Raw genomic sequence first — 23917 nt, 5'->3', positions numbered from 1 at the left:
GTCCTGACGCGGCGAGGAATTAGAGCTGGAGTTCTCCACAGATGTCCTCCCAGGCATTCTGTGCCACCATAAAAACATGCACAGCAACACACAACACCATGCAGTCACACGCGTGCTTTAATTAGAGTTTAAAGGAGAAAGCGCACCAAAGTCTGTCGGAAAACATTCATTCTCTTAGGAACAATGCAGGGTTGTTTTTTTCCCTCAGATTTTTATTTTTACACCTTCTTGTGACATTTCTCTTTTAAGGAACAGCAGGTTAGCAAAATCAGCTTCTTAGATGATTCCATTCTAAATATACATCTCAAACAAACAATAACAACCAACCAGCAGGGAGTTGAAAAACATTCGATGAACACTGCTTTGTCTAAACAACCGTGGGTAGGAAAAGACTGGCTGTGTCCCCACCCTGTCCAGCCACAACGTTCACTTCCCCTGCCTCTGGAGGGACCACTGTCACCTGCCACCATGCCCAGGGTACCCTGGGTGACCCAGGGACTTGGGAACCTGTGATAGCTCAGGACCCCCGGGCTGAGCAGAGCACTTCCTGAAAGGTGCAATCCAACTTGCGGTGGAAATTAGGACCCAGGACCTTTATCTCCCAGCGTAAGTAGAAGTGGGTCACGGTGTTAATGACCTGTGCCCATCGGCATCTGTTTACAAGCTCATGGGCCAGGGCAGCGGCATCCAGCTCAGTGCGCCGGACTCCTAACAGGCTCCTCATGGTCAGTCTGCCTTGCATCCAACAGGAGGCGGCCGGCTTGGCCACGTCCTCATCCAGAAATCACACAAACAGCACGACGAGTCGCAGCCAGGCCAAAGGCAGCACAGCCCTGCGGTGTTGGAAAGGGTGAGACTGCACACCAGCCCGGCGCGTGTGGCAGGCGGACACCAAGGTTCATGCTGGCCGTCAAACCCACCTTCGCTCTGCGCCCTGCTTCCCGGCGTTTTCTATCAGTCATCTAGAAAGCTGTGCCCATTTCTCCTCCACTTCTCAATTAAGAAAAGGCACTGTCCCCTCACCTAGCTGCTGAGGCGTGAGCCGGACCCCAGGAGACGTGTGTGCCTTGGGGGTCCCAGGGCCACACGGGAAGCTGAGAGGGAAGTCTCCAGGGGCCGCACCTGCCCCTGCCATCACCACTCGTGGGTGACGGCTCAGCACGCTGCAGTCTTCCATGACGCTATGTGAGAGGCCGCTACGGCTACTACTTGTGAAGCTACGCTTTTAAAAGATGGAAACTGAAAACAATACGGATGTGCAAAATAAAACAAACCCAACCGCACACGCTCGTCTTCATCTCTTAAACTGGGTGGCGTACAACTGCAGGTCCATGTTCCGTGTTCCATGGGGGGCCACCATCACCCTCCTCCGGGGCCCGACCTGGGTGCCCAGCACTGGGCTACAGCAGCGGCACCCGTTCCTTCCCCAAAGCATTTTATTCTATTTCATGTAGCATGTGTTTCCCTGGGCAAAACCCCCCAACTGCAATGATTTCTACTGAAAGTGCAAACATCTTCCACGTGGGTTAGTTGGCGGCTGCTGGTCCTGTTTCACTGTTTGAACTCAGAAAGACGCCCCTCGTGGCTGTGGGCTGCGAAGGGTCCAGGGAGCCACAGACACCTTGCATTCCCGATTTCCCTGGACTGACCACCTTGCTGGTCTAAGCTGTGGTCTCAGTGTCAGCAACCTGTCTTCTGGGTCTACCTCCCACCAGTGAAAGACAATGTTTGGAGCCAGGGACTAAGGTGCAGAGCAGCTCAAGTTTATGCCCTGGTAGGAGCTGGCTAATCCAGACCTCGGATCATAACAAACTGGGCACTGCCTAACGACCTAGTACCACACACACACACAAACACACAAACGGGACCCCAGCGAGTCCCAGTGCTCCTGTCCCCTGCCCAAGGGTATAGCGCAGGGGCACCTGTGCAAACATAGCACGTATGGTCTGAAACACTGCAGCTGACGACAGCTGGTCTCTCCATACCATAAATAAGGCACTGTATTCTTACCATGGAAGGCAATTCATTTAAGTCACAAAATGAATTTAACTCTAAGACCAGTCACTTTTGGCTAAAGATGAAATCATTTCACATAATTTTTTAAACATGAGCAGTTTGCGTATTTCTTATGATTTCTTGTTTGAAAAGACTTTGGAAAGGGAAAAATGTATTTTTCCCTTAAAAATGTTAGTATATTATTTATATTAGCACATGCAAGCAAAAGTTACTCTTAAAAATGTCACTGTAACCGGGTTAACGTTTAGGCATTTGCCTACAGATGACTGATTAGAGTTTCAAACAGATGCAACCTGTGTCTGCAACCAGCCAAACAGCAGACAGCGTCTCCACGCATGGAGAGGAGGCTCCTTGGGGAGACTCCGGGAAAGGGAGCTTTTTAAGACTACAAAGGTAAAAAGTGCTTTGTAAATTCCCAGCTCGTTAACATAATTCCAGCGCCTCGTATGGCCTGGATCGATGTGAAGCTTTGCCAGATGACTCCCAAGTACACTGCCCTAGTCCGCAGTGCTCTGCAAAGAAAGGAAGATGGGGGAGGCCCTGGGACCCCCACCCCGGCCTTAGAGTAAGCAGCGGCCTCCGCATGGCGCCGCCCCTCGCCAGGTGCCACTCACACGCAACACTTCTGCCCATCAGAACCAGTGTCCGTCGCTCTCCTCCTCCTCTTTGTCGAGATAAAGGAGGGCGACTTTCTTTTCGTCTGACACCACCGACCTCTGGTCCACCATCCTCTGCAGCTGCACCGTCTTATCGAACCCGGCCCGCTCCTCGGCCTCCTCTCGGGGAGCCCTGGCCGAGCCAGCATCACTCCGGGCGCCGCGGGCCGCCACGCTGTGAGCGTCTGTGTCGGCCTCTACACGGCTCACAGCCATCTGAAAGGTAAAGGAAGCTTCTTTGGGCCCCAGTGCCAGCAGCGTGCTGCCCGCTGCCTGGCCCGGCTCAGAGGCACCTGCTGAGCCAGCAAGGGCAAAGGCCCCGGTCACGGGTGCATGGACGAGCAGCTGTCCTGGGGCGCTAGCCTCCGCAGGCCCCAGCTGGATGTGTTTGAAGGACCTGCTGAGGCCTGCGCTCACTTCTGCCCCTGCTGCGTCCCCCGGGCCATCCACAGCCCTGTGCAAGGTGCTCTCTTCAGCCACGAGGACTTTTCTACCCACGGTGTAACTCCGTGTGGCCTGGGTGGCGTCTGCCGAGCCCTCGCTGGGGCCCGAGCCCTCTGAGCCACTGTGTTCCACGACGGGCCCAGGCGCCCAGCCATGGAAAACTGTGTGCTCAGTGGCCTGGGCCCCCACACGGACATGCCTGATGGCCACGCTGTCCCCTGGGCCCTCGTCTCGGGGGTGGCCGGAGTCTCCTGGGACACTCAGCTCCCCCTGCTCAGAGAAGGGGACTGTGAATTCAATGTGCTCACGGGGCCCTCGGGTAGGGCCTAACTGAACATGCCTTACAGACGTCTGGGGACCCACAGGCCCTCCACCCCCTTTCCCGGCCCCAGAGGTGGAACCCCGCACCACCACTTCCTTCTCAGCACGAAACTGCTGCCCAGATCTGTCCGCGTCGGCGGGAGGCTCTGCCGGGCCCGGCTCTGCTGTGCCCAGGGCCTCCTGCCAAGCTGGGCCAGGACCATGGAAGATGACTTCTTGGGACATTTGGCTCTGCTGGGGACCCAAGGTGAAGTGCCTCACCGACTGGCGGGCTCCCGCCGAGCCGGCCACCTGACTCAGGTTGCCTCCCGCACTTACCTCCCCTTCGCCAGCAGCGGGTCCTACGCGGGACACCTGCTCAGTCCTCCAGACGTGGCTGGTGCCCAGCTGCACGTGCTGCGCAGACCGGCTCACGTCCTCCAGCACGGGAGACTGGGCCAAGCCCGTGGGGCTGCTGACTTCCACAGTGGCCGACACGGGGCCCTGGGAAGCCAGCAGGGGCAGCCCGGCGTCTGCCCCGTCCCCTGAGGGGCTGTACAGTTCCCTGGTGGCCCAGCGCTTGAAGCGCAAGCCGGCAGCCGGGGCTTCTGCCCCATTGTCCCCAACGTCCCTGTCCGGGCTGCCCGGCCCTGGGCTGCGGCGCCTGGCCAAGCTCTCTCGCACCACCGACTCCACAGCTTTCTCGATCTCCCCGGCATCATCGTCTCTGCTCAGCTCCTCCAGGTCCAGCTGATCGGCGTCCACGGTCTGGGAGAGGTTGACCTCTGCGAGCAAGGTCACGGAACCGCCGCCCGAGGCCTGCACCTTCCGGACATCCACCGAGACGCTGCCCGGCTCCCCCTGGGCCTCCCTGGTCAGGGCCGACAGCTCCTCCCTCATGCGCGCGGGCAGGGTCTCTTCCAGCTGCCCGATCACCTCCACCATCTGCTCTCGGGGCTCCTTGGACAAGATGCCCTTAATGGAGCTGCGGAATTCTTGCGGGATCTTGATTTCCTTCTTGATGACCGTGGGTTCAACGTGAAATTCGCCACTGGCTTGCTCTTTCCAGTGCACGGAGGCCACGTCGCCCTCCAAGGCAGCTGCGGGGACGTCCACGGCCTGCACGAGCTTCTCTCCGTCCGCGTCGTCCCTCTTCCTCCTCCTCCACGTGCCTGGCACGATCTCGTCTTGCCACGAGTACCTGATGCTGGACTCCTCCTCGATGTGGATCTGCCCGTACACCGAGCCCTCTTCTCTCTCCTGGCCCCCGGGGTGCTCGTCCGGAGTGGACACAAAATAGCTCTGCTCCCCCTCCGAGTCGCCTGCCTCCGTCACCTCTTCCACGTGAGTGCTGTTCTTGGTGGGCCGCCCGGCCCCTTGGCGCTGCTTGGCCGAGAACGTGACCTCGCCGTCCGCCTCGCCTTCCTCTTCCTCCACAAGCCCCCTGGAGCTGGGAGCCACGTCGTCGACCTCCTCCACTTGGAAGGGGGTGGGCAGCTCCTCCTCCCTCTCCGCCCCCACGTAGCTCATGGGCTCCTCGATGATCTCCACGTTGACGACCTTGGCTCGCCCCTCCCTGCCCTTGAGCCCTAGGTCAATGATGTCGCTGATCATCCGTTCGGCCGACTTTCCCTTCAGACCCACTTCCAACGCGCCCTGGCCCAGAAGCGAGTCCAGGCCGGCTTCATCGGAAACGTCGACGGCTTCCGTGAGCTTCGACTCCACCACGATTTCTGTCTTGGTCTTCCCATCGCCGGGCAGCTCTTTCCTGCCCACGTAGGTGACCTTGGTGTCAGGAAAAGGATGCGCAGGGGCGTCTCCGTCGGGAGCCTGTGTGAACTGCTTGAGGATGCTGGTGACGATGTTTTCGGCTATGGTCTCTGTCGTGGACTCGCCCTGCGGAGAGCTGCTGGCGTCGCTGGTGCCCAGCCGGAACCTCGTCTCTCCTGTTCCCAGCTCTCCATCTGCGCTGTCACCGGCACCCCGCCCCCCGGGCAGCCTGCCATCCTGGGACACCTGGAGGCTGATGGGGACCTCTCGCACATGCACGCTCTCCCCCCTCGGGGGCTCCTTCCCTCTGGCCTGCTCCAGCCTTTGCTGGCTCTCTCTCTGCCGAGCCTCCTTATCTAACTTGGTCAGCTCTTCCCACCTTAAGTTCCTCTCCTCCGAGGCCTTCTCTTTAGAATCAAACATTTTCTCTCTCCTCCCCTGCTCCCTCGTGGTCTTCACTTCTATTTTCTTTCCCAGGGTGACGGTCCTCTCGTCGGGCCGAGCACCATCAGATGCACCTGTCACGGCGGCGGCGTGGCGTTCCCAGTGCGATTCATGAGTGCCTTTGGCCAAATAAGCGGAGGCATCGCTGGCGCCTTCAGGCTTCGGCCTGTCGGGGAAGGTCTTCCCCCGGGCCTCGGAGTGCCTGAGGAGACCCTGGGCCGGAGAGAAAGGCCGGAAGCCGTTTGGACTGTCGATGGCCTTTCCGTACGTGTACTCCTGCCGGGTGGTGGTCACAGATGAGTACCCGGAGCCCGCGACACCTCTCCCCGCGGTGCTTCTGCTAAGCGAGGCCGTCTTTGGCCCTGGCCATCCCTCCTGGGTGGAGGCCAGAGCCGCCTTCTGCCTGGCAAACAGGTTCCGTTGGTTTTCCCTCCGCACCATGGAGTCACTGAAGCGGTAGGAGGCACTCCTGAGCTCTGTGGGAAGGGAACACACGGTGGGTTAGGATGGCCACAGAACTGCCCTCGTCCCATCGCCACAGCCCCATCCCGTCATAACGGAGGTGTGGCGTCAACACGGGCGGGTCACCGCCGCCAGTGCTCAAGGCGGGTCCCCAAGGCTGTGACGGCGCAATGCAGCACCACAAAGGCCAGCAGCTTCCTCGGGTTACAGATCGTACAGCGCTCATCGTCTGAGCAGAAATACCGGGACGTGGTCCTAAGCATGGCTCACGAGACCCCAGGGCCGGGGTGCTCGGTGTGGTGCTGAAATTTCACAACCTTGCATCTTGGAGGCCACCTGGGGCAGTCTGGCCCTGCTCGGGGAAAGTGCTACCCCCTGGGCCTTGCTCTCGGCACCGGCAGCAGTGGGGCTGGGGCCAGAGGTGGGCGGTTGGCCTGAGGCCCACGCTGGAGAACCCGGGTTCAGGTCCCAGCTCTGGTGCCAGCTTCCTGCAAAGGCAGACCCTGGGAGGCCGCAGTGATGGCTCCAGGACTTGGGATCCTGCCATCCACATGGGAGACCTGGGTTGCACTCCTGGCTTTCACCCCAGCCCAGTCCCAGTTGTGGGGACTTGAGGAGTGAGCCACTAGATCAGAGGTCTCTCTCCCTCTCTCTTTCTCTCTCTCCCTTTCTCTCCCTCTCTCTCTCTGCCCACTCTCTGTGTATCTGTTTCTTTGCCTATCAAAAAAAAAAGAGTGAAAAACTTGATTCAAAGAAAAAGGTGGCCAGGGCCCAGTGCTGTAGTACAGCAGGTTAAGCTGCCCCTGTGACGCCAGCATCCCACAGGAGCGCCAGTTCGAGTCCTGGCTGCCCTAATTCCAGTCCGGCTCCCTGCTGGTGCACCTAGGAGAGCAGAGACCGCTGCCCCTGGCCCCTGGGCTCCAGCCTGGCCCAGCCCCAACTGTTGCAGTCATGTGGGAAGAGAAGCCATGGATGGAAGATCTCTCCCTCTGTTTCTGTCTCTAGCTCTGCCTTTCAAATAAAGAAATACATCTTAAAAGAATGAGGTGACTCAGTAAGCCTTGAAATCTGGTGCACGAATAAACCCTGTTGGTTCAGCTTCCCCACCCGCTGCCTCCTAACAGGGATCTCGTCACACTGAACATTGGCAGCCGAAGGAGAGACAGACTCCTGTTATCTGATAACCCCGCTCCACAGCCTGCTCCCCCGAGACGCGCTGCTTTGCCGTCTGCCATGACGAGCACTTTAAGGGGAGCCTTCGCTTGCTTTTACCTGGCAGCGTGCTCTCCACGTGCTCGGTCCAGACCAGGATCTCGGGATTACTTTCCCCTTCCAACAAGGCCCTGTAAAAAATCAATTTAAAAGACGACCCATTAGGAAACAGAAGCACGGGCAGTGCCTCTTGCAAGATGGATCACGTGGCATCAGGCCAGCGACCACAAGATCCAAGTGCCACGTGGCTCAACTCTCAGCTGGAGCGGGGCTGGGCCAGCAGGGGGCTGGGCCCTGGAGTGGCGTCCAGCCAGCGGCTATGGTGTGGGGTGGCGAGCCCACCCGCCAGCACCCATACACCAGGGCCAGTCTGCTCTGCTCACTGCCATGTCCCTGGCACCCACACGGCGCCTGCCATTGAGACATTTAACTGATGGCTGCTGAGTGCACAGCACAGGCAGGCCAGGGCTCTCCCAGTCCTGCAGGGCCACACCCTTCTGCAAAGCCTTCCAAGCCAGGGCAAGGGGGAGTAGGTGCGAGACGGCACTGGAGAGAGGGGCCAGGAGGGGAGGTCGGGTGGTAGGGAGGGGCCCGTGCCCAGCATGTCACCTGGGCGAGGGGGCCCCGGGACAGTTACAGCCCCCAGGGCTCTCCGTGGAGTCACAGGTGGGAGGCAGCCTGCGGAAGGCTGACCAGGAGCAGAGCGAGGGCTGACACTAAGCAGCCAGCCTGCACCTGTGGGCCTCAGACGGGGCTCCACAGGGACACCTTGGAGATGAAAGAGCAGCAGAGACAGAAGACGGGAAGCAGAGTTGTAGACCCCTCTTCCCGCCCCACCCCCAGGCCCCACTCCTTCCTCAGGGACGTCCTCTTGTCTCCTTTAACGAAGAGTGGAAAGCGCCTGACCAGGTGATTTCTTTGGCTCTGTCTAACTTCAAAATTCTAGAATTCTAGAATCTTCATGAAACGGCTATTCCTGTCAGCACTGAGGGCGGGGGTCAGCCCCAAATGCCCACCAGCCGCTCCCTCCTGGAGGCCCCCAAGGCTGCAGGCAGCCCCGGACACGACTCCAGCTGCACGGGCCACGTGTGACGTCACCAGCCCCAGTCCCTGGTGATGGCCGAGGATGGTGGACGGGAGCCCCAGCCCACTTGGCAATGCGGAGGGCGCTGCTGAGCGCTGCACTGGGGGTCAGAGGAGGGAGCCCAGGTCCCAGCAGGGACCTGGCGGCTCAGCCAACCAATGTCCCTCTGAGTCATGCATCGTCCCCGGGAGGGCTAGATGAGAAAGTCAAGGTGGCCACAGGGAGTCTTGGAGGTGCACACGAGTGGGCCTGCCGCAAAGGCACTGGCTCACACACACACACACACACACTCACACATACATGTGGCCCCATGGGAAGCCCAGGGCCCTGAGGCCAGAGCCCAGCCCTCCCTCCGGGGCCAGAGCCAGGAAACAGGACACCGGCCCATCGTCCACGCCCTCATGACCAAGCACTTTAGGTTCCAGCAACACAGATGGCGTCCACGGCCTAGAAAACTCTGATGTCCATGTAATCAGAGCCAGGCCCCAGGGGTCTGCGCCCCAGGACGACAGCGGCCGAAGAGGTGGCCCCGTCCCGGTCCACCGCTCCTGTAGCCGGCTCAGTAGCAGCCTCGGCCAGGGCCTTCTGCCTGGGCTGTGCGGTCAGGAGGCTTCAGTGCCAGCTCTGTGGGCGGGGTGAGGGGCTGCGTCCGCCACACGCCTCCCAGCGACACCATTCTGTCCCTCCCTCAGGAAGCACAGGCCTCAGTGAACGTGTCACCGAGTTCAGGACCCTGGGCAGGTGCAAGGACCTGAAGAAAGGCACGAGACCCCATGCTGGGCCAGAGCCACAGCGCCGATGACCCCACACCGGGCCAGAGCCACAGCCCCGAGGCCACCCACTCGCAGGCCTCTCCTGACCCTGCTGACGCCAGGCCCCACGCACAGGGACTTGCAGGGTCCTTGCCACCTAGAGTGCAGGGCCCGCGCCCGTGTCTTCACACCACCGCAACTACACGGTGTGCAGAGACAGGGTCCTGGCCATGGGCACAGGCTCACCAGGAGGAGAGAGAAAGGCGAACACAGACGGCCAGAGCCCGCAGCCCTCCCGGCAAAGCCACCGGCCCCACTGCGAGGTCCGAGCCGGCGGCGTCTCCCGCAGACTCCGGCAGGTGCACTCCACATGGACCACCACTGAGAGTACGATGCCCTACTGGGGAGGGAGGGGCTCCTCCTCCAGTCCCTGCTCGGTGGCTGGGTGCCAGCAAGCACATGCCACCTTCTGTGCCCAAGAGCCCACCGTGGGACCTGAACATACAGTGGAGCAACGGCCACCAGACTCACACCTTGGTGGCAGGTCCGCCAGTCTGCAAGTGACGAGGTGAAGGCAGAGAGGGTGGCCAGGGAGGATTCCTCCAAGGCTGCTCCAGAAATGTCTTTAAGGAAAATGTTCCCACAACTTCAACCAACGGGCAGAATGTTCTCTGCCGCTCCCATCAAACCTGGCTGTTCTAAGCTGTGGCTGAAAGCTGCCTCCAGGCCCTGGAGACAGAGAGACGTCAGCCCAGCTCCTGGCTCTCTCACGCTCTGCCTGCAGGAAAACAGGCCACTGCACTGGGAGAGCCCAGGCCTGACCTGGTGATGGGCCAATGCAAATCCCCAGCACGCAAGGGAGCTGGGATGTGGCCTCTGGCCAGGCTCCAGGCCCTAGCAGGCCACCCGGCATCCTGACCAGGCCGGCCGCAGGGCTCTGTGCCTGGGGTAGGTGATGCCATAGGAACCGCAGGGCATATGGCTGCCGTTCAGCTCCGCAGGCACCACGCGGCCGTGTGCACACGCACCGGAAATGGGAACGGGAGTGAGGGAGGAGGGGCAGGCAGAGGAGGTTTCCAGAAGCAACGCCTGGGCAGAGCCTGTTGGTGCCTCCTCACCAAAAGCAGGTGCAGAGCTGGGGAACAAAGCAGAGGCCGCAGACCAGACCCTTGCAGCTGGAAGCGGGAGCCTCAGAGCCGCTTCAGCCTCCTCCCTGTGCACGAGGGAGGCCGGGCTCCCACAGAGGGAGGAGGCACTGCCTGGGTCACCCTGGCCATGGCACTGTGTCTCAGCTCACTGGAAAGAGAGCTGAATGGAAGGGTGGGGCGAGGGCCACAGCCGCCCTTCCTGTTCCCACGAGGAGCTTTCTTTAGTGAGGAGGCAGGGAGGCCACGGTGCCAAGCTGTTCCTAGGTCAGCCCTGGAGACGGACACATCAGAGAGTCAACAGAGGTGGAGGGGGCACAGAGCAGGTGCACGGGTTCAAATCCCGCTCCTGCCACTGGTTCTGGGACCCGGGGCTGTGACCCAGTCTCCCCGCTTCTGAAATGGGGAGAACTCCCAGGCTTGTGGTGACAACAAAGCCACGGCTGCCACAGCCTAAGTGCTCAGGACCTGTCAGTTATCACCCGGTCCCCATCGCCAGCCCCTCCTCCACCGGGGCAGGGATTCTGAGTCGCCTCCATCTCAGGGCCAACGGAACATCGCTTTTATTTGGCTGACACCCAGATGAATTAACGCAGCCTCTCGATGATGTATTCTCAGCATGACATGATCTTATGAACCTAGTAACAAAGTAGGTCTCAGGGCTAACACACTTTTATGAGTCTTAAAAAATAAGATTTAACTGAAAAAAAGGTAATTCTCTAAAACCCCAAGAAACCCCTGAGAACTGTTTTCCTTTGAACTCACTCACGAAAGGGACAGGTGACATGAAAGGGACAGGTGACCTAAAAAACCATGGAGCAGCAAGAGATATCATCAGGAGAATGAAATTATAGCCAGTCCATCCTCCCCAGAGTCTACACACATCAAAAATATACGAGAACAGTGGGGCTGGCATTGTGGATTAAGTTGCTATCTATCTAGGACGTCAGCATCCCATATGGGCAGCTCCAATTCCAACCCAGGTCCCTGCTAACGCACCTGGGAAAGCAGCAGAAGATGGCCCAAGTCCTGAGGCCTCCACCATCCCATGGGAGACCTGGACGAAGCTCCTGGCTCCTGTCTTCGGCCCAGCCCAGCCGAATGGCTGTTGTGGCCATTTGAGGAGTGAACCAGTGGATGGAAGATCTCCCTATCTCTGTCTCTATCTTTCTCTGTAACTCTGCCTTTCAAGTAAATAATTATATTTTTTTAAAAAATATATTCAGGAGGAAAAATTCCAGAAAGTTCCATAAAGCAAAACTTGAATTTGTCAAGTGCCGGGCGCTACCCTGAACTCAAGGGAAGGAAGCCATGTGTGGCACAGGCGCTGCTACCTGCTGTTGCATCACGACCTCAGGCTCTCCCAGCACCGCGGGCCAGAGCCTGCCTGCCGCCTGTCTCGGCGCTCACGTGGGTGTACTTAGGCCTAGGGTGGAAAAGTCCAGACTGAACATGTACAGACTTCTTTCCTTGTCGCTACCCCCTAAACAACTCAGGGCACCAACTGTGTACACAGCACATAGGTGCACACGTCTCCTGGAGCTGATGTAGTGTACGATAGCAGTTGTGTGGGATCTGTGCGAGAACCGGGCCGCACCACAGAGGGGACCTGAGCACCTGCAGCCTTTGATATCCTCGGGGGTCCTGGAACCAAGCCCCCGCTGACACCAAGGGACACTGGGATGAGCATCAGGAGTTTCTGTGTTGCTTCCCCAGCCGACTCAATGAGACGAGACCGAATCGCGATCCTGGGCTCAGAGCGAGGACACGGGACCCTGCACGCCCTCCCCCCTGGGGATACAGAGAATGTTTTTTGATGCTGTTTTCTATGCAACTTTCTAAAGGGACTTTTGCCTTAACAGCGTATGGCTGATGGCAGTGTATTGCTGCGGGAAGCTACTGCTTGTCCGGCTGTGTCTCTTTGGCATGTTCTTGGCCTTTCGCACCTGGACCGGGCGGTCACGTCAGCAGTGAGAGGCTCTTAGGGGCCTGCAGGGTCTGGATTTTGCCATCGTTTTTGCCGTCTTCAGATTCCCCACCAATCCTTCCCGAACACCTGCTCTGCAGAGAGGGCTCGGTGCTCCTGGAACCTAGAACGCTTGGTCCAGGCTGTGTCGGCCACTGAAAGCAGCCCAGGCCTCCCAGCTCGTACCCGGCTCTGCCAGGGCTGCCGCCTGCTTCATATCCTCATCACTGCACCCCAGGAACCAGAGGAGCCCCCTGAGGCCTCTCTGCCCCAAGTCCACACCCCCTCTGCACACCTGCTCCTGGAACTGCCTTCCGCCACCACCATCAGCCCTGGGCCTGAAGCCCCAGCTCAGACCCCTGGCCTTTGGGGCCCCTGCCCCCCTCCCAGACCTCTGCCCAGTTTCTGACCCCAACTTGCCACATGCAGGCCCTCCTGATTTGTCTCCCCGCGTCCCCCGCCACCTGCAGAGCCCAACTCGAACACCACAGGCTTGGAAGGGCTCCCGTAATCACCTGCGCCAGGGCCTTCACCGTCTCTGAAGGTCTTTGCCTGCCCGCAGGCTGGCAGCGGGCCATCTGCACTGTCCCGTCTAAACCTGCAGTCCAGTTTCAGCAGTGCGTCTGACTGTGCACCTAAGCCGTCCTCGCCCCTGCTTCCCCAGCCCTCTTTGTCACCTCCTCTCCTGTGCACCTGTACAAACCGCCCCTCCCCCAAGACCTGGGTCAGTCACCTCACCTCCCTCCAAAGCCTTCCCTGATTCTCACGACTCCCTTCTGATCCCTGGGAACTGGACCTTGTGCACAGTTTGCCTCATTTCTTGTTTGCTCCCTCGTAGGGTGCTGTTAGGTCCACACTGCCTTATCTACGTGCTGGCCGAACCCCTACCATCCCTGCTGAGCCCAGCGCTGTCCCTGTGTGCCGAGCACTCGAGGGCACAGCCCCCAGCTCACGAAGCACCCCTGGCTTCCCGGGTGTGACTCTTGCCCATCCATCGTGTGCAGCCTTCCGTAACAGCCCCTAAAACGGAGCTGCCCAGGGACACACAAATGCCTGGCATAGCCCCAAATGTCACACTAGCTCAGTCCTCGGCCCCTCACCCAGGCTGTTCCCTCTAACAGGAAATCCACACAGTCAGGTACCGGCTTCCCTTCCTGCAAGACCCAAGCATCACCTCTTCCAGGAAGCCCTCCCTGCATCCTCATTGGCCTCCCACCATACCCAGCACAAAGTCACCCTAAAAATGAAGACAAGAGCCGCGTCTTCGCCACCTTCTGCCCACGGCACCCCAGGATCACTGGCACCTCTCTGTCTGACTCCAGTCCGGAGAGCACAGGGTGAAGCCTGAGGTTAGAAATCTCAGGGCCAGCCGGCGCCGCGGCTCAATAGGCTAACTCTCCACCTGCGGCGCCAGCACCCCAGGTTCTAGTCCAGGTCGGGGTGCCAGATTCTGTCCCGGTTGCTCCTCTTCCTGTCCAGCTCTCTGCTGTGGCCTGGGAGTGCAGTGGAGGATGGCCCAGGTCCTTGGGCCCTGCACCCGCATGGGAGACCAGGAAAAGCACCTGGCTCCTGGCTTTGGATCAGCGCGGTGCGCTGGCCGCAGCGGCCATTGGGGAGTGAAACAACGGAAAAGGAAGACCTTTCTCTCTGCTCTCTCACTGTCCACTCTAAAAAAGAAATCTCAGGGCCAGATCTCGGACTCTCTACTTCCTGTGCGAGCTTTCAGGTAACAACTCCTTGAGCGGGTTTCTCCTCCTCGGCGAAGCTGTAGAAACTGGAAACCCTGTCTCCAAAGCTCCTAGTGCATGGCAGGTGCCAATGAGACAACGGTGACCGAGGGTCAGGTCTGAGCAGAAGGCGATGCTACACCAGGCCACACCTGGCGACCTGCAGCAGGTGTAAAACCACACCCGGTCCAACCCCACACACATCTAATCAGACCCTAGGCTGGGCCCAGGACTCGATGCTTCTCCAGGTTCTCCAGGTGATGCTCGCACAGGTATGGTCCAGGCTGAGAACCACACCCGGTCCTGGATTTGAGCCTCTCCGCGCCAACCACCTGGCTGCCCAGATAAACACTCACACACAGGTGGGTGAGCACCTGCAGCCCCCACAACCACCTGGTGACAGAGATGGGGGAAACCTTCGGGCGGGACACACCTGCTCTCCTCCAGCTATCCGCAACCCAAGGCGCCCTACGGCTACAGCCGTCCGCCACGTGCAGTATGGGAGCCAAGGACAGCGCCAGGGCTGCTGTCTGCTGGTGCTCCAAGGTCTCATTCCCATACCACCTGCCCGGCGAGGTGCCAGCAACTTCTCCAGCCACACACGGAATAACAGGATGATGGAAACCTCTGGGGGCAGGCACTGTGGCACAGCAGGTTAAGCCTCTGCCTGCAGTGTCAGCATCCCCTATGGGCACTGGTGACGTTCCAGCTGCTCCACTTCTGATCCAGCTCCCTGCTAACAGCCTGGGAAAGCACTGGAAGACTAAGGGTGCGGGCCTGGGAGGCCGTGTACCTAGGGCTGCTGGGGGCCACCCTGCCAGCAACAGGGCCAGGACACAGTCAGCCACTCCCCGCCACCTGGACCCCCGCTCCCATGAGAACCTCCTTCATGTCCAGACCCGAGCCAGTGCACAGGGGGTTCTGTCACCCACAACTGAGAAACCCCCAGCAAGGGATTTCTCCCCCTCCCCCATCTTGGTCAAGTCCAACTGTGCGGGCCCCACCGATTTACCTGTGGGACTGGTCACTCCCCGAGACCGCCAGGGCCTGGGGAGGACGGGCGGGCCGGGGCCCCCTCCCCTCTCTCTGAGCCCAACCACCAGTCCTGTCTGAAGGACTCAGCTGCAGGGTGGCTCTCAGAGGGGGTCCAGAAACGCTTCCGCCAGCTTCGCCCCGAGACCACCCCTCAGTTCCGCAGAGGCTCCTCCAGGGGCTGCGGTTCCCCAGGGCAGGCCTCACCACACCCCCCAGCAGCCCCCTGGAGGTGAGGAAGGCCCGGGGAGGTAAGTCCCCCCAACAGTTACCATGGCACTGCGACCCTGAATGGGCATGGAAGCAGCCCAGGTCACAGTGAGATGCCTAGGCAACGCCACGGCCAGGAGATGGCTGAGACGGCCTCCAGAGTGCTGAACCTGGCCTGGGCTCCGTCCCTGCCCGGCCCCCACCAGGGGTGTGGCCACACCCCCTCCTTATCCTCTCCAGGCTCACCTCCCCCTGCCATCCACCTGGCTGTCACTTCTGTGCCTCCGGCTCTGCCGGCGTGATCAGGGTGTGCTCTCCACGGGCCGGGGAACAAAGCGGGTATGGACATCGTTCCCGCCTTCCATGCTTCGGAAGGCACAGGCCCGGGCCCCACCCGGCCAGCTCTGCCCCCCGCCATCTGCAACCCTGAGCCCCTGGCCTCTCACAACCGTCAGAGCCGTGAGTGGTTTCCAGGGAGCAGAGACCACCAAGGACTCAGCGCCGTCTCTGGCAGGCAGGCAGGGCTCCTCACGGTGGCTGGTGTCGCTGTCCCTCCTGGTGGGGAAGCTGGGTCCCTAAAACGCCCCCTCCATAAGTTGCCAAGATCCGGGCCCCCCAGTGGCAACCCTCACAGAGTGGGAAGCCGCCAGGACCCCTGGGGGCACGCGGAGTCAGGCAATCCAGGCGAGCCCCTCTGCCGGCCTGCAGGCCACCCCAGGGACGCCAGAAAACCTCCTCCACCCTGCCTCCTTCCCACCTGGGTGCTTCCATTGAACTCAAGTCAACACCCGATAAACAAAGTCGCGGGCCGGCGCCGCGGCTCACTAGGCTAATCCTCTGCCTTGCGGCGCCGGCACACCGGGTTCTAGTCCCGGTCGGGGCTCCGGATTCTGTCCCGGTTGCCCCTCTTCCAGGCCAGCTCTCTGCTGTGGCCAGGGAGTGCAGTGGAGGATGGCCCAAGTGCTTGGGCTCTGCACCCCATGGGAGACCAGGAGAAGCACCTAGCTCCTGCCATCGTGTAAACACAGCAGCCGACTTGCTCTCGTGTAAACACAGCAGCCGACTCCGAGGAGCCAAGGAGCCGACACAACGGCGCCCTGGATGCACGGGCAAGGGGGGCTGTGCAGGGCTCCACTGCACCCATCACCAGCTCATCCTCCTCCCTGCGGCCCTGGACCCCCGGCCTGGCCGTGCCAAGGGCTGCTCTCTGCTTGTCGTGCAGACACAGGGACTCCAGCGGGGCCACTCCGGGGGCTCCGTCGGGCAGACCTGGCCCGGGTCCTCACCTGTAAGCTGCCACCTCCAGGCTGAGGCCGTTCTTCACCTGCACGAGATCGTGATGGTCCCGCAGCCGGTCAGCCATGGCCAAGGTGAGGGCTGCCTTCTCATCCTCCAGGCCGGCAATCACGCCCTAGAAAGACAGAAGGGCCTCGAGGTCAGAGGTCGCTTTACTGGGTCCAAGCAAAGGCGCCAGCAGTCGAGGGCACACAGAATAATCAAAAACCACCAGGCCTGTTCAACACGCAGTCGCTGCCAGGGTGGCTTCGGATGGCGGATCTCTTCTCTCTGCACATGGCGGACGTCTGCAGAACGCTGGCTTCCCCGCTCAGGGTCTCAGCAATGAATTCTGGGGTCGGGACTGCGGCACAGCAGGTAAAGCTGCCACCTGGGTCGCCGGCATCCATGTGTGCGCCAGTTCCAGCCTCAGCTGCTCTACCTCCGATCCAGCTCCCTGCTCATGTGCCTGGCAAAGCAGCGGAGGATGGCCCAGCGCTTGGGCCCCTGCACCCACCTGGGAGGCCCAGAGAAGCTCCTGGCTCCTGAGCTGGCCCAGCCCGACTGTTGCAGCCATTCAGGGAGTGAACCAGTGGATCAGTGGATGGCAGATCTCTCTCTCCCTCTCCCTCTCTCTCTCTCTCTCTCTGTGTGTGTGTGTGTAACTCTGGCTTTCAAATAAATAAATCTTAAAAAAAAATTCTCATGAGGTTATTCAAATTATCCCACAGTTTAGACAGCAGGTCTACTTAGGGACCAGGACGTCCCGTCATCTAAGCTGCTACAGACCAGAAATCTGGGGTTTCACAGTATTTCAAACACGAGTCTCTCTGATCTGAACTAGGAGTCATGATTTTCCCAGGAAGAAGCAGGTGAACTGCTGGTGCAGTTCTTTGTTTCAAAGTAGAAGAGCTACTTTTATATCATCCGGGAAGAAACAAAAGATAAAATCCAGACCCAGATGCCAACCTTGATATCACCGAGGTCAGCCCCCCGCGCGCCTCCTCACAACACTCCAAGACCCTCTGGCCGTCCACTCGCACCTGCCACTTACTCTGTCCAGCCTTCCGCTTCCCTGGCTGGGAGACACTGCTGCTGCCACACCCCCCCACCCTCCCCACAGCCCTGGCCCCCCAGACACAAGCCACACAGCGCGCACTCGCTGAACTGGATTCAAAACACAAGGATCAAGATGACACTGCTGTCCTCAAAAATGTTTCTCTTGAACTTGACAATATCCTTTAACGAATAAGCACGACGGCTGCATTTGTACTAGTTTTTTGCAGTTTTGTATTTTCTCCCTAGCGATTCACTGGTCACGCTGGGGAACAATGAGCCACATTCACACTGAAACATGGAAATAAGTCCACGAATTCTTCCCTTCTGCTCTGAAGTAGCATTATTTCCAAACAGAGTATGCTAGACGGACCTATGCTTACAAACCTTTATCTTTTTAGAATCCACCCAAGGTAACAGAAACGGGATCAGGAGTGTCTTCACTGCTGGAATCCCGCCACCAGAGGCATCGAGCGAGATGGCAGGGGGCACGATAAACACCCCGGCACCTGTGAAGCCGGGGAACGGCCGTACAGAGCTCTCACGGGTCGGTCATCTTTAAAAATGCGTGATCCGCATGCAGACAACTCTGCTCCCGGTAACAGCTCTGTTCCTAAGCCGGGGACGGCTGTTAGGCTCCCTTCAAACACAAAAGGTGCTAAGAACAAGAAGAAAACCCAAGCAGCTTTTAAAGCACAGGTGTGCATTTGAGAGCCACTGGCGAAGGCCCCAGGGCCCATCGGGGTTCAGAGACCCCAAGGCTGGCAAAGCAAGCACAGAGAGACCCACACAGCAGAACTTCTGACAGTTTTAATGGCAGTGACTGGATTTAGCCATGATATTCACGTGTATATGGCTAGGTCTCAGTGTTAAAACCCCATGTTCCCCTGTTTTAGTGAGACTAGAAACTCAGTACAAGGTTACAATACCAAATGCTCCGTGTGTGTGTGTGTGTGTGCGCGCGCGTGCGCACGCTCTCTAATACAGGAAATCAGATCTAGACATTAGAACTCGAGAATTTGTAGTAACTTACGCTTTACAAAGCAACCCCGGGATTGTTGACCTGCTTGGAGGGCCAGCGTGTGGCACAGTGGGGTAAGTCACTGCTTGCAGCACCCACATCACACGTCTAAGGGACAGGTCAGACCCCGGCTCTGCCATTTCCGATCCAGCTCCCTGCTAATGCGCCTGAGAAAGCAGCACAAGACGGCCCAGGTACCCGAGGCCCTGCACCCGTGTGGGAGACCCGGATGGAGCTCCTGGCTCCTGCCCTCAGCCTGGCCCAGGCCCAGTTGTCATGGCTATTTGGGGAGTGAATCAGAAGATAACCTGTTCTCTCCCTCCACACGCCCTCCCCCCCCCCCCACTTCATTGTCACTCTGCCTTTCAAATAAATCAATAAACCGACTCAATCGATCAATCTGGTTTTTAAAAACTGCCTAGAAAAAAACAAATGAACTCAATTCTCCAGCCACAAACCTAGGCAGGACAGGATTTCCCAGCCTCGGCCAAGGGGAGCCTCTCCTTCCAGGATACACAGATAAGACCCCAGAAAATATGAAGAGGAAAACCCAGCTGGGTTTAGGCTGAGATAAGGACCATTCTGAGCACATTTCCACGTGAGTCAACTCTCCCTAAGCTGTCAAAGGAAAGTTGTTCAGCTCCCGGAAGCAAGACTGACTGGCTTCCAGTGGCTTCCAGTGGCTTCCAGTGGCTTCCCCAGAAACAGCAGCCAGTGCTGCTGGCCGAGAGAAGCTGCAGACAAGGGCTCAGCTCTGCCAGAGGTTTTCCAGCTGCGGCCAAGCCCGGGCTCTGCAGCCCAGTGCCGGGAAGTGAACTCAATCCCCCAGAAGCGGTTCCCTGGGTGCTGCCGTGGCCTGGGGAAGGCGCCCCCTCCTGCAGCATCACTAGAGGCCGTGAGTGAGCTCCACACCGGGAAAGCGGGCTGCCGTCCGTGCCACAGCCCTGACCTTCTATCCCCAAACCTGAGCCGCCCCTTGTTGGGACAGCCACGAAGACGGAGCAGAAAGAGCCTACAAGTGGCCTGTCACTTAGAATGCGGACAGTTAGAGCCCCAGGCGGTTGGAAGACTGTGACAACCCCATGCAAGCACGCCCCAGGTGCCCACCGTGTGCTTACAGCTCCAGGCCAGCAGCGCCCTAACCCCTGGTGGCCATCTCACACCAGGCATGCAAGCTCCCACCCACAGTGGCCCTCCCGCACCCACCCTGCAGCACCCTCTCCCTCCCGCTGCTAGGGCCGCCAGCCCTGGAGCCAGCTGTCATCCCCCCTCCATCTCTGCACCAGCGGCAAGCCCTGCAGGGTCCCCTTCTCAGCCCCGGGTCCGGGCCTCCGGCAGCTCCCGCCTTGACTATCACAACAGGCTCCTAACAAGGTCTCCCAGCTCCCGGTATCGAGAGACAGAGTCAGGTCCCAACCCCCTCCGCTAAGGAGCCCCTGTGGCTTCCCATGGAGCTAAGAGTCCAGGCACTGCCCCTACCCCCTTGCAGACTGCACCCCAGCCACCCTGGCTCCCAGCCATGCCCTGTCCCCAGCCACCCTGGCTCCCAGCCATGCCCTCCCCCAGATCTCCGAGGTCAAGGAGCTCCTTCTGTTTTGTTTTCTACTGCTCTCCTCAGCCACTGTGAAGGGAGCTGGGCACACACAGCGCCATGGCTGTGAGTTGAATGAATGAACTTTTGAACTCGACAAGCCCCGGGAGCCATTTTCATGTTCCCCATATCACAGATAGGGAAACTGAGTCACAGAAAGCCCGCTCAGAGAGGTCCCATTCTCCCAGAAGTGGAGCCCAAGTGAATGGTTTTCTCCCAAGCTACAGGAGGAGCGCAGAGGCCTGGGGACACTGGGTGCAGGGTGGGGCCACCCTGCCAGTGCACCTAACTCCCACTCCTGCCCAACAGAGCAGGGCCCCAAGGCACAGGGACACGGAAACAGCGGGCGGAGGAGATTCAATGCGGGAACGACTGACAAGTCGGGGGGCTCTGAGCACCCTGGGATTGCCAGCTAGCGGGGCACCTCGGGCAGTCCTTTAGAGGGGCAGGAACCTCGATTTCATTCCTGCGACACGGGGCTGAGATGAGCACCCACCTCTGAAGACTAGTGGGAGGCCTGAGAGTGAGCAGGTGTGAAGGGCACACGGGACGCACTTCGATCACGGTAACAGAACATCTCTCACGCAATAGTAGTTACCCTGTGTGCTGCAATACCATCTGGAGAAATTAAAGGCTGGGGGCTGGATCCACCACCTGCTCTTTAACATAACCCCCGCCGCTTTCCTGATGGCTGTTGCGCCTTTGGGGATGCAGTTTGAGACGCCGTTACTCTGACCCCACAGGGGAAAGACTCAGGATGTGGCAAGGAGAGCGAGCAGGAACAGCCACAAACCGGTCCCTGTCGGCACTGTTCTTGCTCTTCAAGTTTAGGACACGGGAGCCAATGCCAGGGAGACAGAGGTCCCTGGGCGGGGCACTGAGGCCAGGTGTGAGCTCAGCACCGGCACCTCCCGGCTGGGCTGCCCAGGGTGCTAGCGGCCCTTGCAGTCCCCAGCTGCCCTTCAGTTAGGCTGCCCACATCCAGCTCAGCTGTGGGGTCCCCGTGACGATCCCGGGTTCTGCAGGTAAAAGAGCGCTGCACCCAGAAAGGTGCGGGCCCAGTGAGCCGAGCTTCCGCCACGCAGCAACAGTGAAGGGCGCCCAGAGCAGCGGCACCCGCGCTGGCTGGCGCGGCACAGCCCTGGGGCAGGGGGCAGGGAGGGGTGCTCTGGGCAGCGTGTTTGGGAGACTGTGTTTTGGAGTCACAACACCCATTGGTGAGAAGCTCCCTGGAAGGTTGCCTTAAGACAGCTTTTCACTGGCTCAGCAGGGAGCTCAGGGCCCCGTGGAGCCTCTGGAAATCACCGCCTGCCGTGGCCCCGCCCCACCCTCACTCCACCTGCACTCAGTGTGGACAACGAAGAGGCAGAAGCCAAACAAAACCTTCCACCAGCAAGACGATATCCCAGACAGCCCGGCACCTCGGGCGTCTGGTTTCCCCCTGGATCTCCAGCTCTCTGAATTCTGAGGCCCGTTCACGGGGCAGGGGTTGGGAATTGACCACCTGACACCTGCTGGTCCCTTGAGGCTGTCTGCCATCGACCACCACCCACCCCCATTCCACACCCAACCCACGACTGTTGCAAAAAGCACAAGAATCGCTCTGTCTCGCCTCTTCCACCCACAGCTGCACAGATTGTGTGGACGTTATTTCTAACCACCATCTGCTAGCACGAGCTGGGATGACTCCCAGTTCTGGCCGGCCAGGGCCAAAGGCCAGGACTGGACTGAGTGTACAGACCATAAATCAGGCCCAGGTGGCAGAGCCGAGCTCCTCTGAAATAGTAACTGTGTACATCAGCCCGCACTTGTAATAACATCGTGTTCGCTCAGGAGCCTGATTTCCCACAACCCTCACACCGCAGGGGACCCGGCCCCTGGCTTGCGCTTGGGAGCAAAACGCCTCTGATGAAGCACTCAGCTCCGCCAGGGCTGCTGCCCCTCCCCAGGAACACACAAGGCAGCCCCCACCCCACCGCGGGAGCCACAGCTGGGAACTCAACCCGGGCAAGCACAAACCGTTTTGGAAACCAATTTCCAAGCGCGCGGGGAAAGGCCTTGCCGCGGGCACACGGTGGCTGGGCGGGGTCGGAGGAGCTGTCATCTGGGGAGGTGGCGGGGAGAGGGCTGTCGGTTCACTTTTAGGCTCAGGTCTAGTGGGTTTCCGAGGTACGGGGGCTCGATGCACCAGCCACGCTGTCACCTACCAAGAGGACAGGCCGGGGCCTGCCCCTGGATGGACCCACGAGGGCCCACTCCTTCCGGCGCACAGCGGCTCCCAGCGCCCCGGTGCCGCTGCCAGAGCATCCTCTGGGCGGGCCCCGGCCCCAGCCAGCCCGAGCCCGGGCTGTGCCCCCGACCCCCGGGCGCACCGACCTGGAGCTCCTCGGTGCGCAGCCCGTACTCCTCGCGCCTCCGCAGCAGCTCGTCCTCCAGCCGCGCGCGCAGCTGCTCCAGCTCCAGCGCTTGGCGCCCCAGGGCCTCCACCTCCTGCGCGCACAGCCGCGCCTCCTCCTCGGCCTCGCGCCGGCTCTCCAGGCCGCGCCGCAGCACCTCCTCCAGTTCGCGCACCTCGGCCTCGCACAGCTGCGCGGTCTCCTGCCACGACTCGGCCGCCAGCAGCGCGAAGCTGTCGTGCAGCTCCCGCAGGCGCGGCGGGGGCGCGGCGGGGCCGGCGGCGCGGGCGCGGTAGTGCAGGGTGAGGCTGGCGGCGCGCGAGCGCAGCTCCCGCACGTCGCGATCGTGGGCCGCGTGGAGCCCGTCGCGCTCGGCCTGCAGCCGGCCCAGCAGCGCCTCGAGGGCCGCCCGCGCGCCCAGCGCCTCCTGCAGCTCGCGCCGCTGCGCGCCCAGCTCGGCGTCCAGGCGGCCGCGGGCGGCGCGCTCCTCTCCGCCCAGCTGCTGCAGCTCCCGCAGCTCCCGCCGCAGCGCCTCGCACTCGCCCTCGGCCAGCGCCGTGGTCCAGCTCAGCTCGTCCAGCCGCTGCCGCAGGCCGTGCGCCTCCTCGGCGAAGCGGGCCTGCCCCTCGGCCCACGCGGCCTCTCGCGCGTTCCGGCGCCGCAGCTCCTCCTCCAGGAGCAGGTTCTCGCGCTCCAGCTCCCGCACCCGGCACACGTAGTCGTAGAGGCGCGCGTTGAGTTCCTGCAGCTCGGCCTTCTCGGCGCCCGTGTGCAGCCGCCAGGACAACATCGTGCTGGGCGTGTGCGGCTCCCCCCGGCCCGCCGCGCTCCTCCGGCCCTGGTCGTGCCCCCGCCGCCTCTCCGGCCCCGCCGCCGCCGCCGCCGCCTCGGAGGCCCGCAGACTGCGGTGGGAGCCTCCCGGCCGCTGCACTTACAGGGCGCGGCCCACGGCCTGCAGCCAATCAGAGCGCGGCCCGGCGCGGTCGCCGCGGCCGCAGGGCGCCCCCTGCCGGCCCGAGCGCGGCGCCGCGGAGCAGCCTGTCGGGGGACCCGGTGGAGTGGAGCCTGGGCGGCCCCCATGAGGCGCACCGCTGTCCCCGCGGCTGCGGTGACACCTGCTGGTGACAGCTGCTGGGCCGCGGAGCAGCCTGTCGGGGACCTGGGGAGTGGAGCCGGGGAGGTCCGGGGAGGCCCTGCTGGTGACACCTGCTGAGATGGGGGAATCCTCATCCAAGCACTTGAAGATTGGGGGCTTTTCCATTTAAAAAAGTTATATGCATCCATGATATATTGATGTATTGTCGTACATATGCACACAGACGTGTATTAAATAGTCTCTTTCAGGATATAGACTACTT

The 23917-nt window shown here is 60.6% G+C and overlaps 1 protein-coding gene across 2 annotated transcripts; it reads right to left on the bottom strand.

The window, feature by feature from the left end:
- Positions 1-169: 169 nt before the first annotated feature.
- SYNM (synemin) lies at positions 170-23440 on the bottom strand. 2 transcript variants are annotated; one of them, XM_062204940.1, is made up of 5 exons: positions 22540-23440; positions 16507-16631; positions 7365-7435; positions 3756-6106; positions 170-2888 (listed from the first exon to the last, which is right to left on the bottom strand). In XM_062204940.1, the coding sequence occupies exons 1-5, from the start codon at positions 23347-23349 to the stop codon at positions 2649-2651; spliced, it is 3597 nt and encodes a 1198-aa protein (XP_062060924.1). In that variant the 5' UTR covers positions 23350-23440; the 3' UTR covers positions 170-2648. The 2 variants fall into 2 exon arrangements, with proteins under 2 accessions (XP_062060924.1, XP_062060923.1); XM_062204939.1 differs by having other exon boundaries at positions 170-6106.
- Between the last annotated feature and the right edge of the window lie 477 nt (positions 23441-23917).

The sequence above is a fragment of the Lepus europaeus genome, chromosome 11 (genome assembly GCF_033115175.1).
Source record: "Lepus europaeus isolate LE1 chromosome 11, mLepTim1.pri, whole genome shotgun sequence".
NCBI lineage: Eukaryota > Metazoa > Chordata > Mammalia > Lagomorpha > Leporidae > Lepus > Lepus europaeus.
Note: the sequence above shows the minus strand (reverse complement) of the source record. Positions and strands in the feature narration are given on the sequence as shown.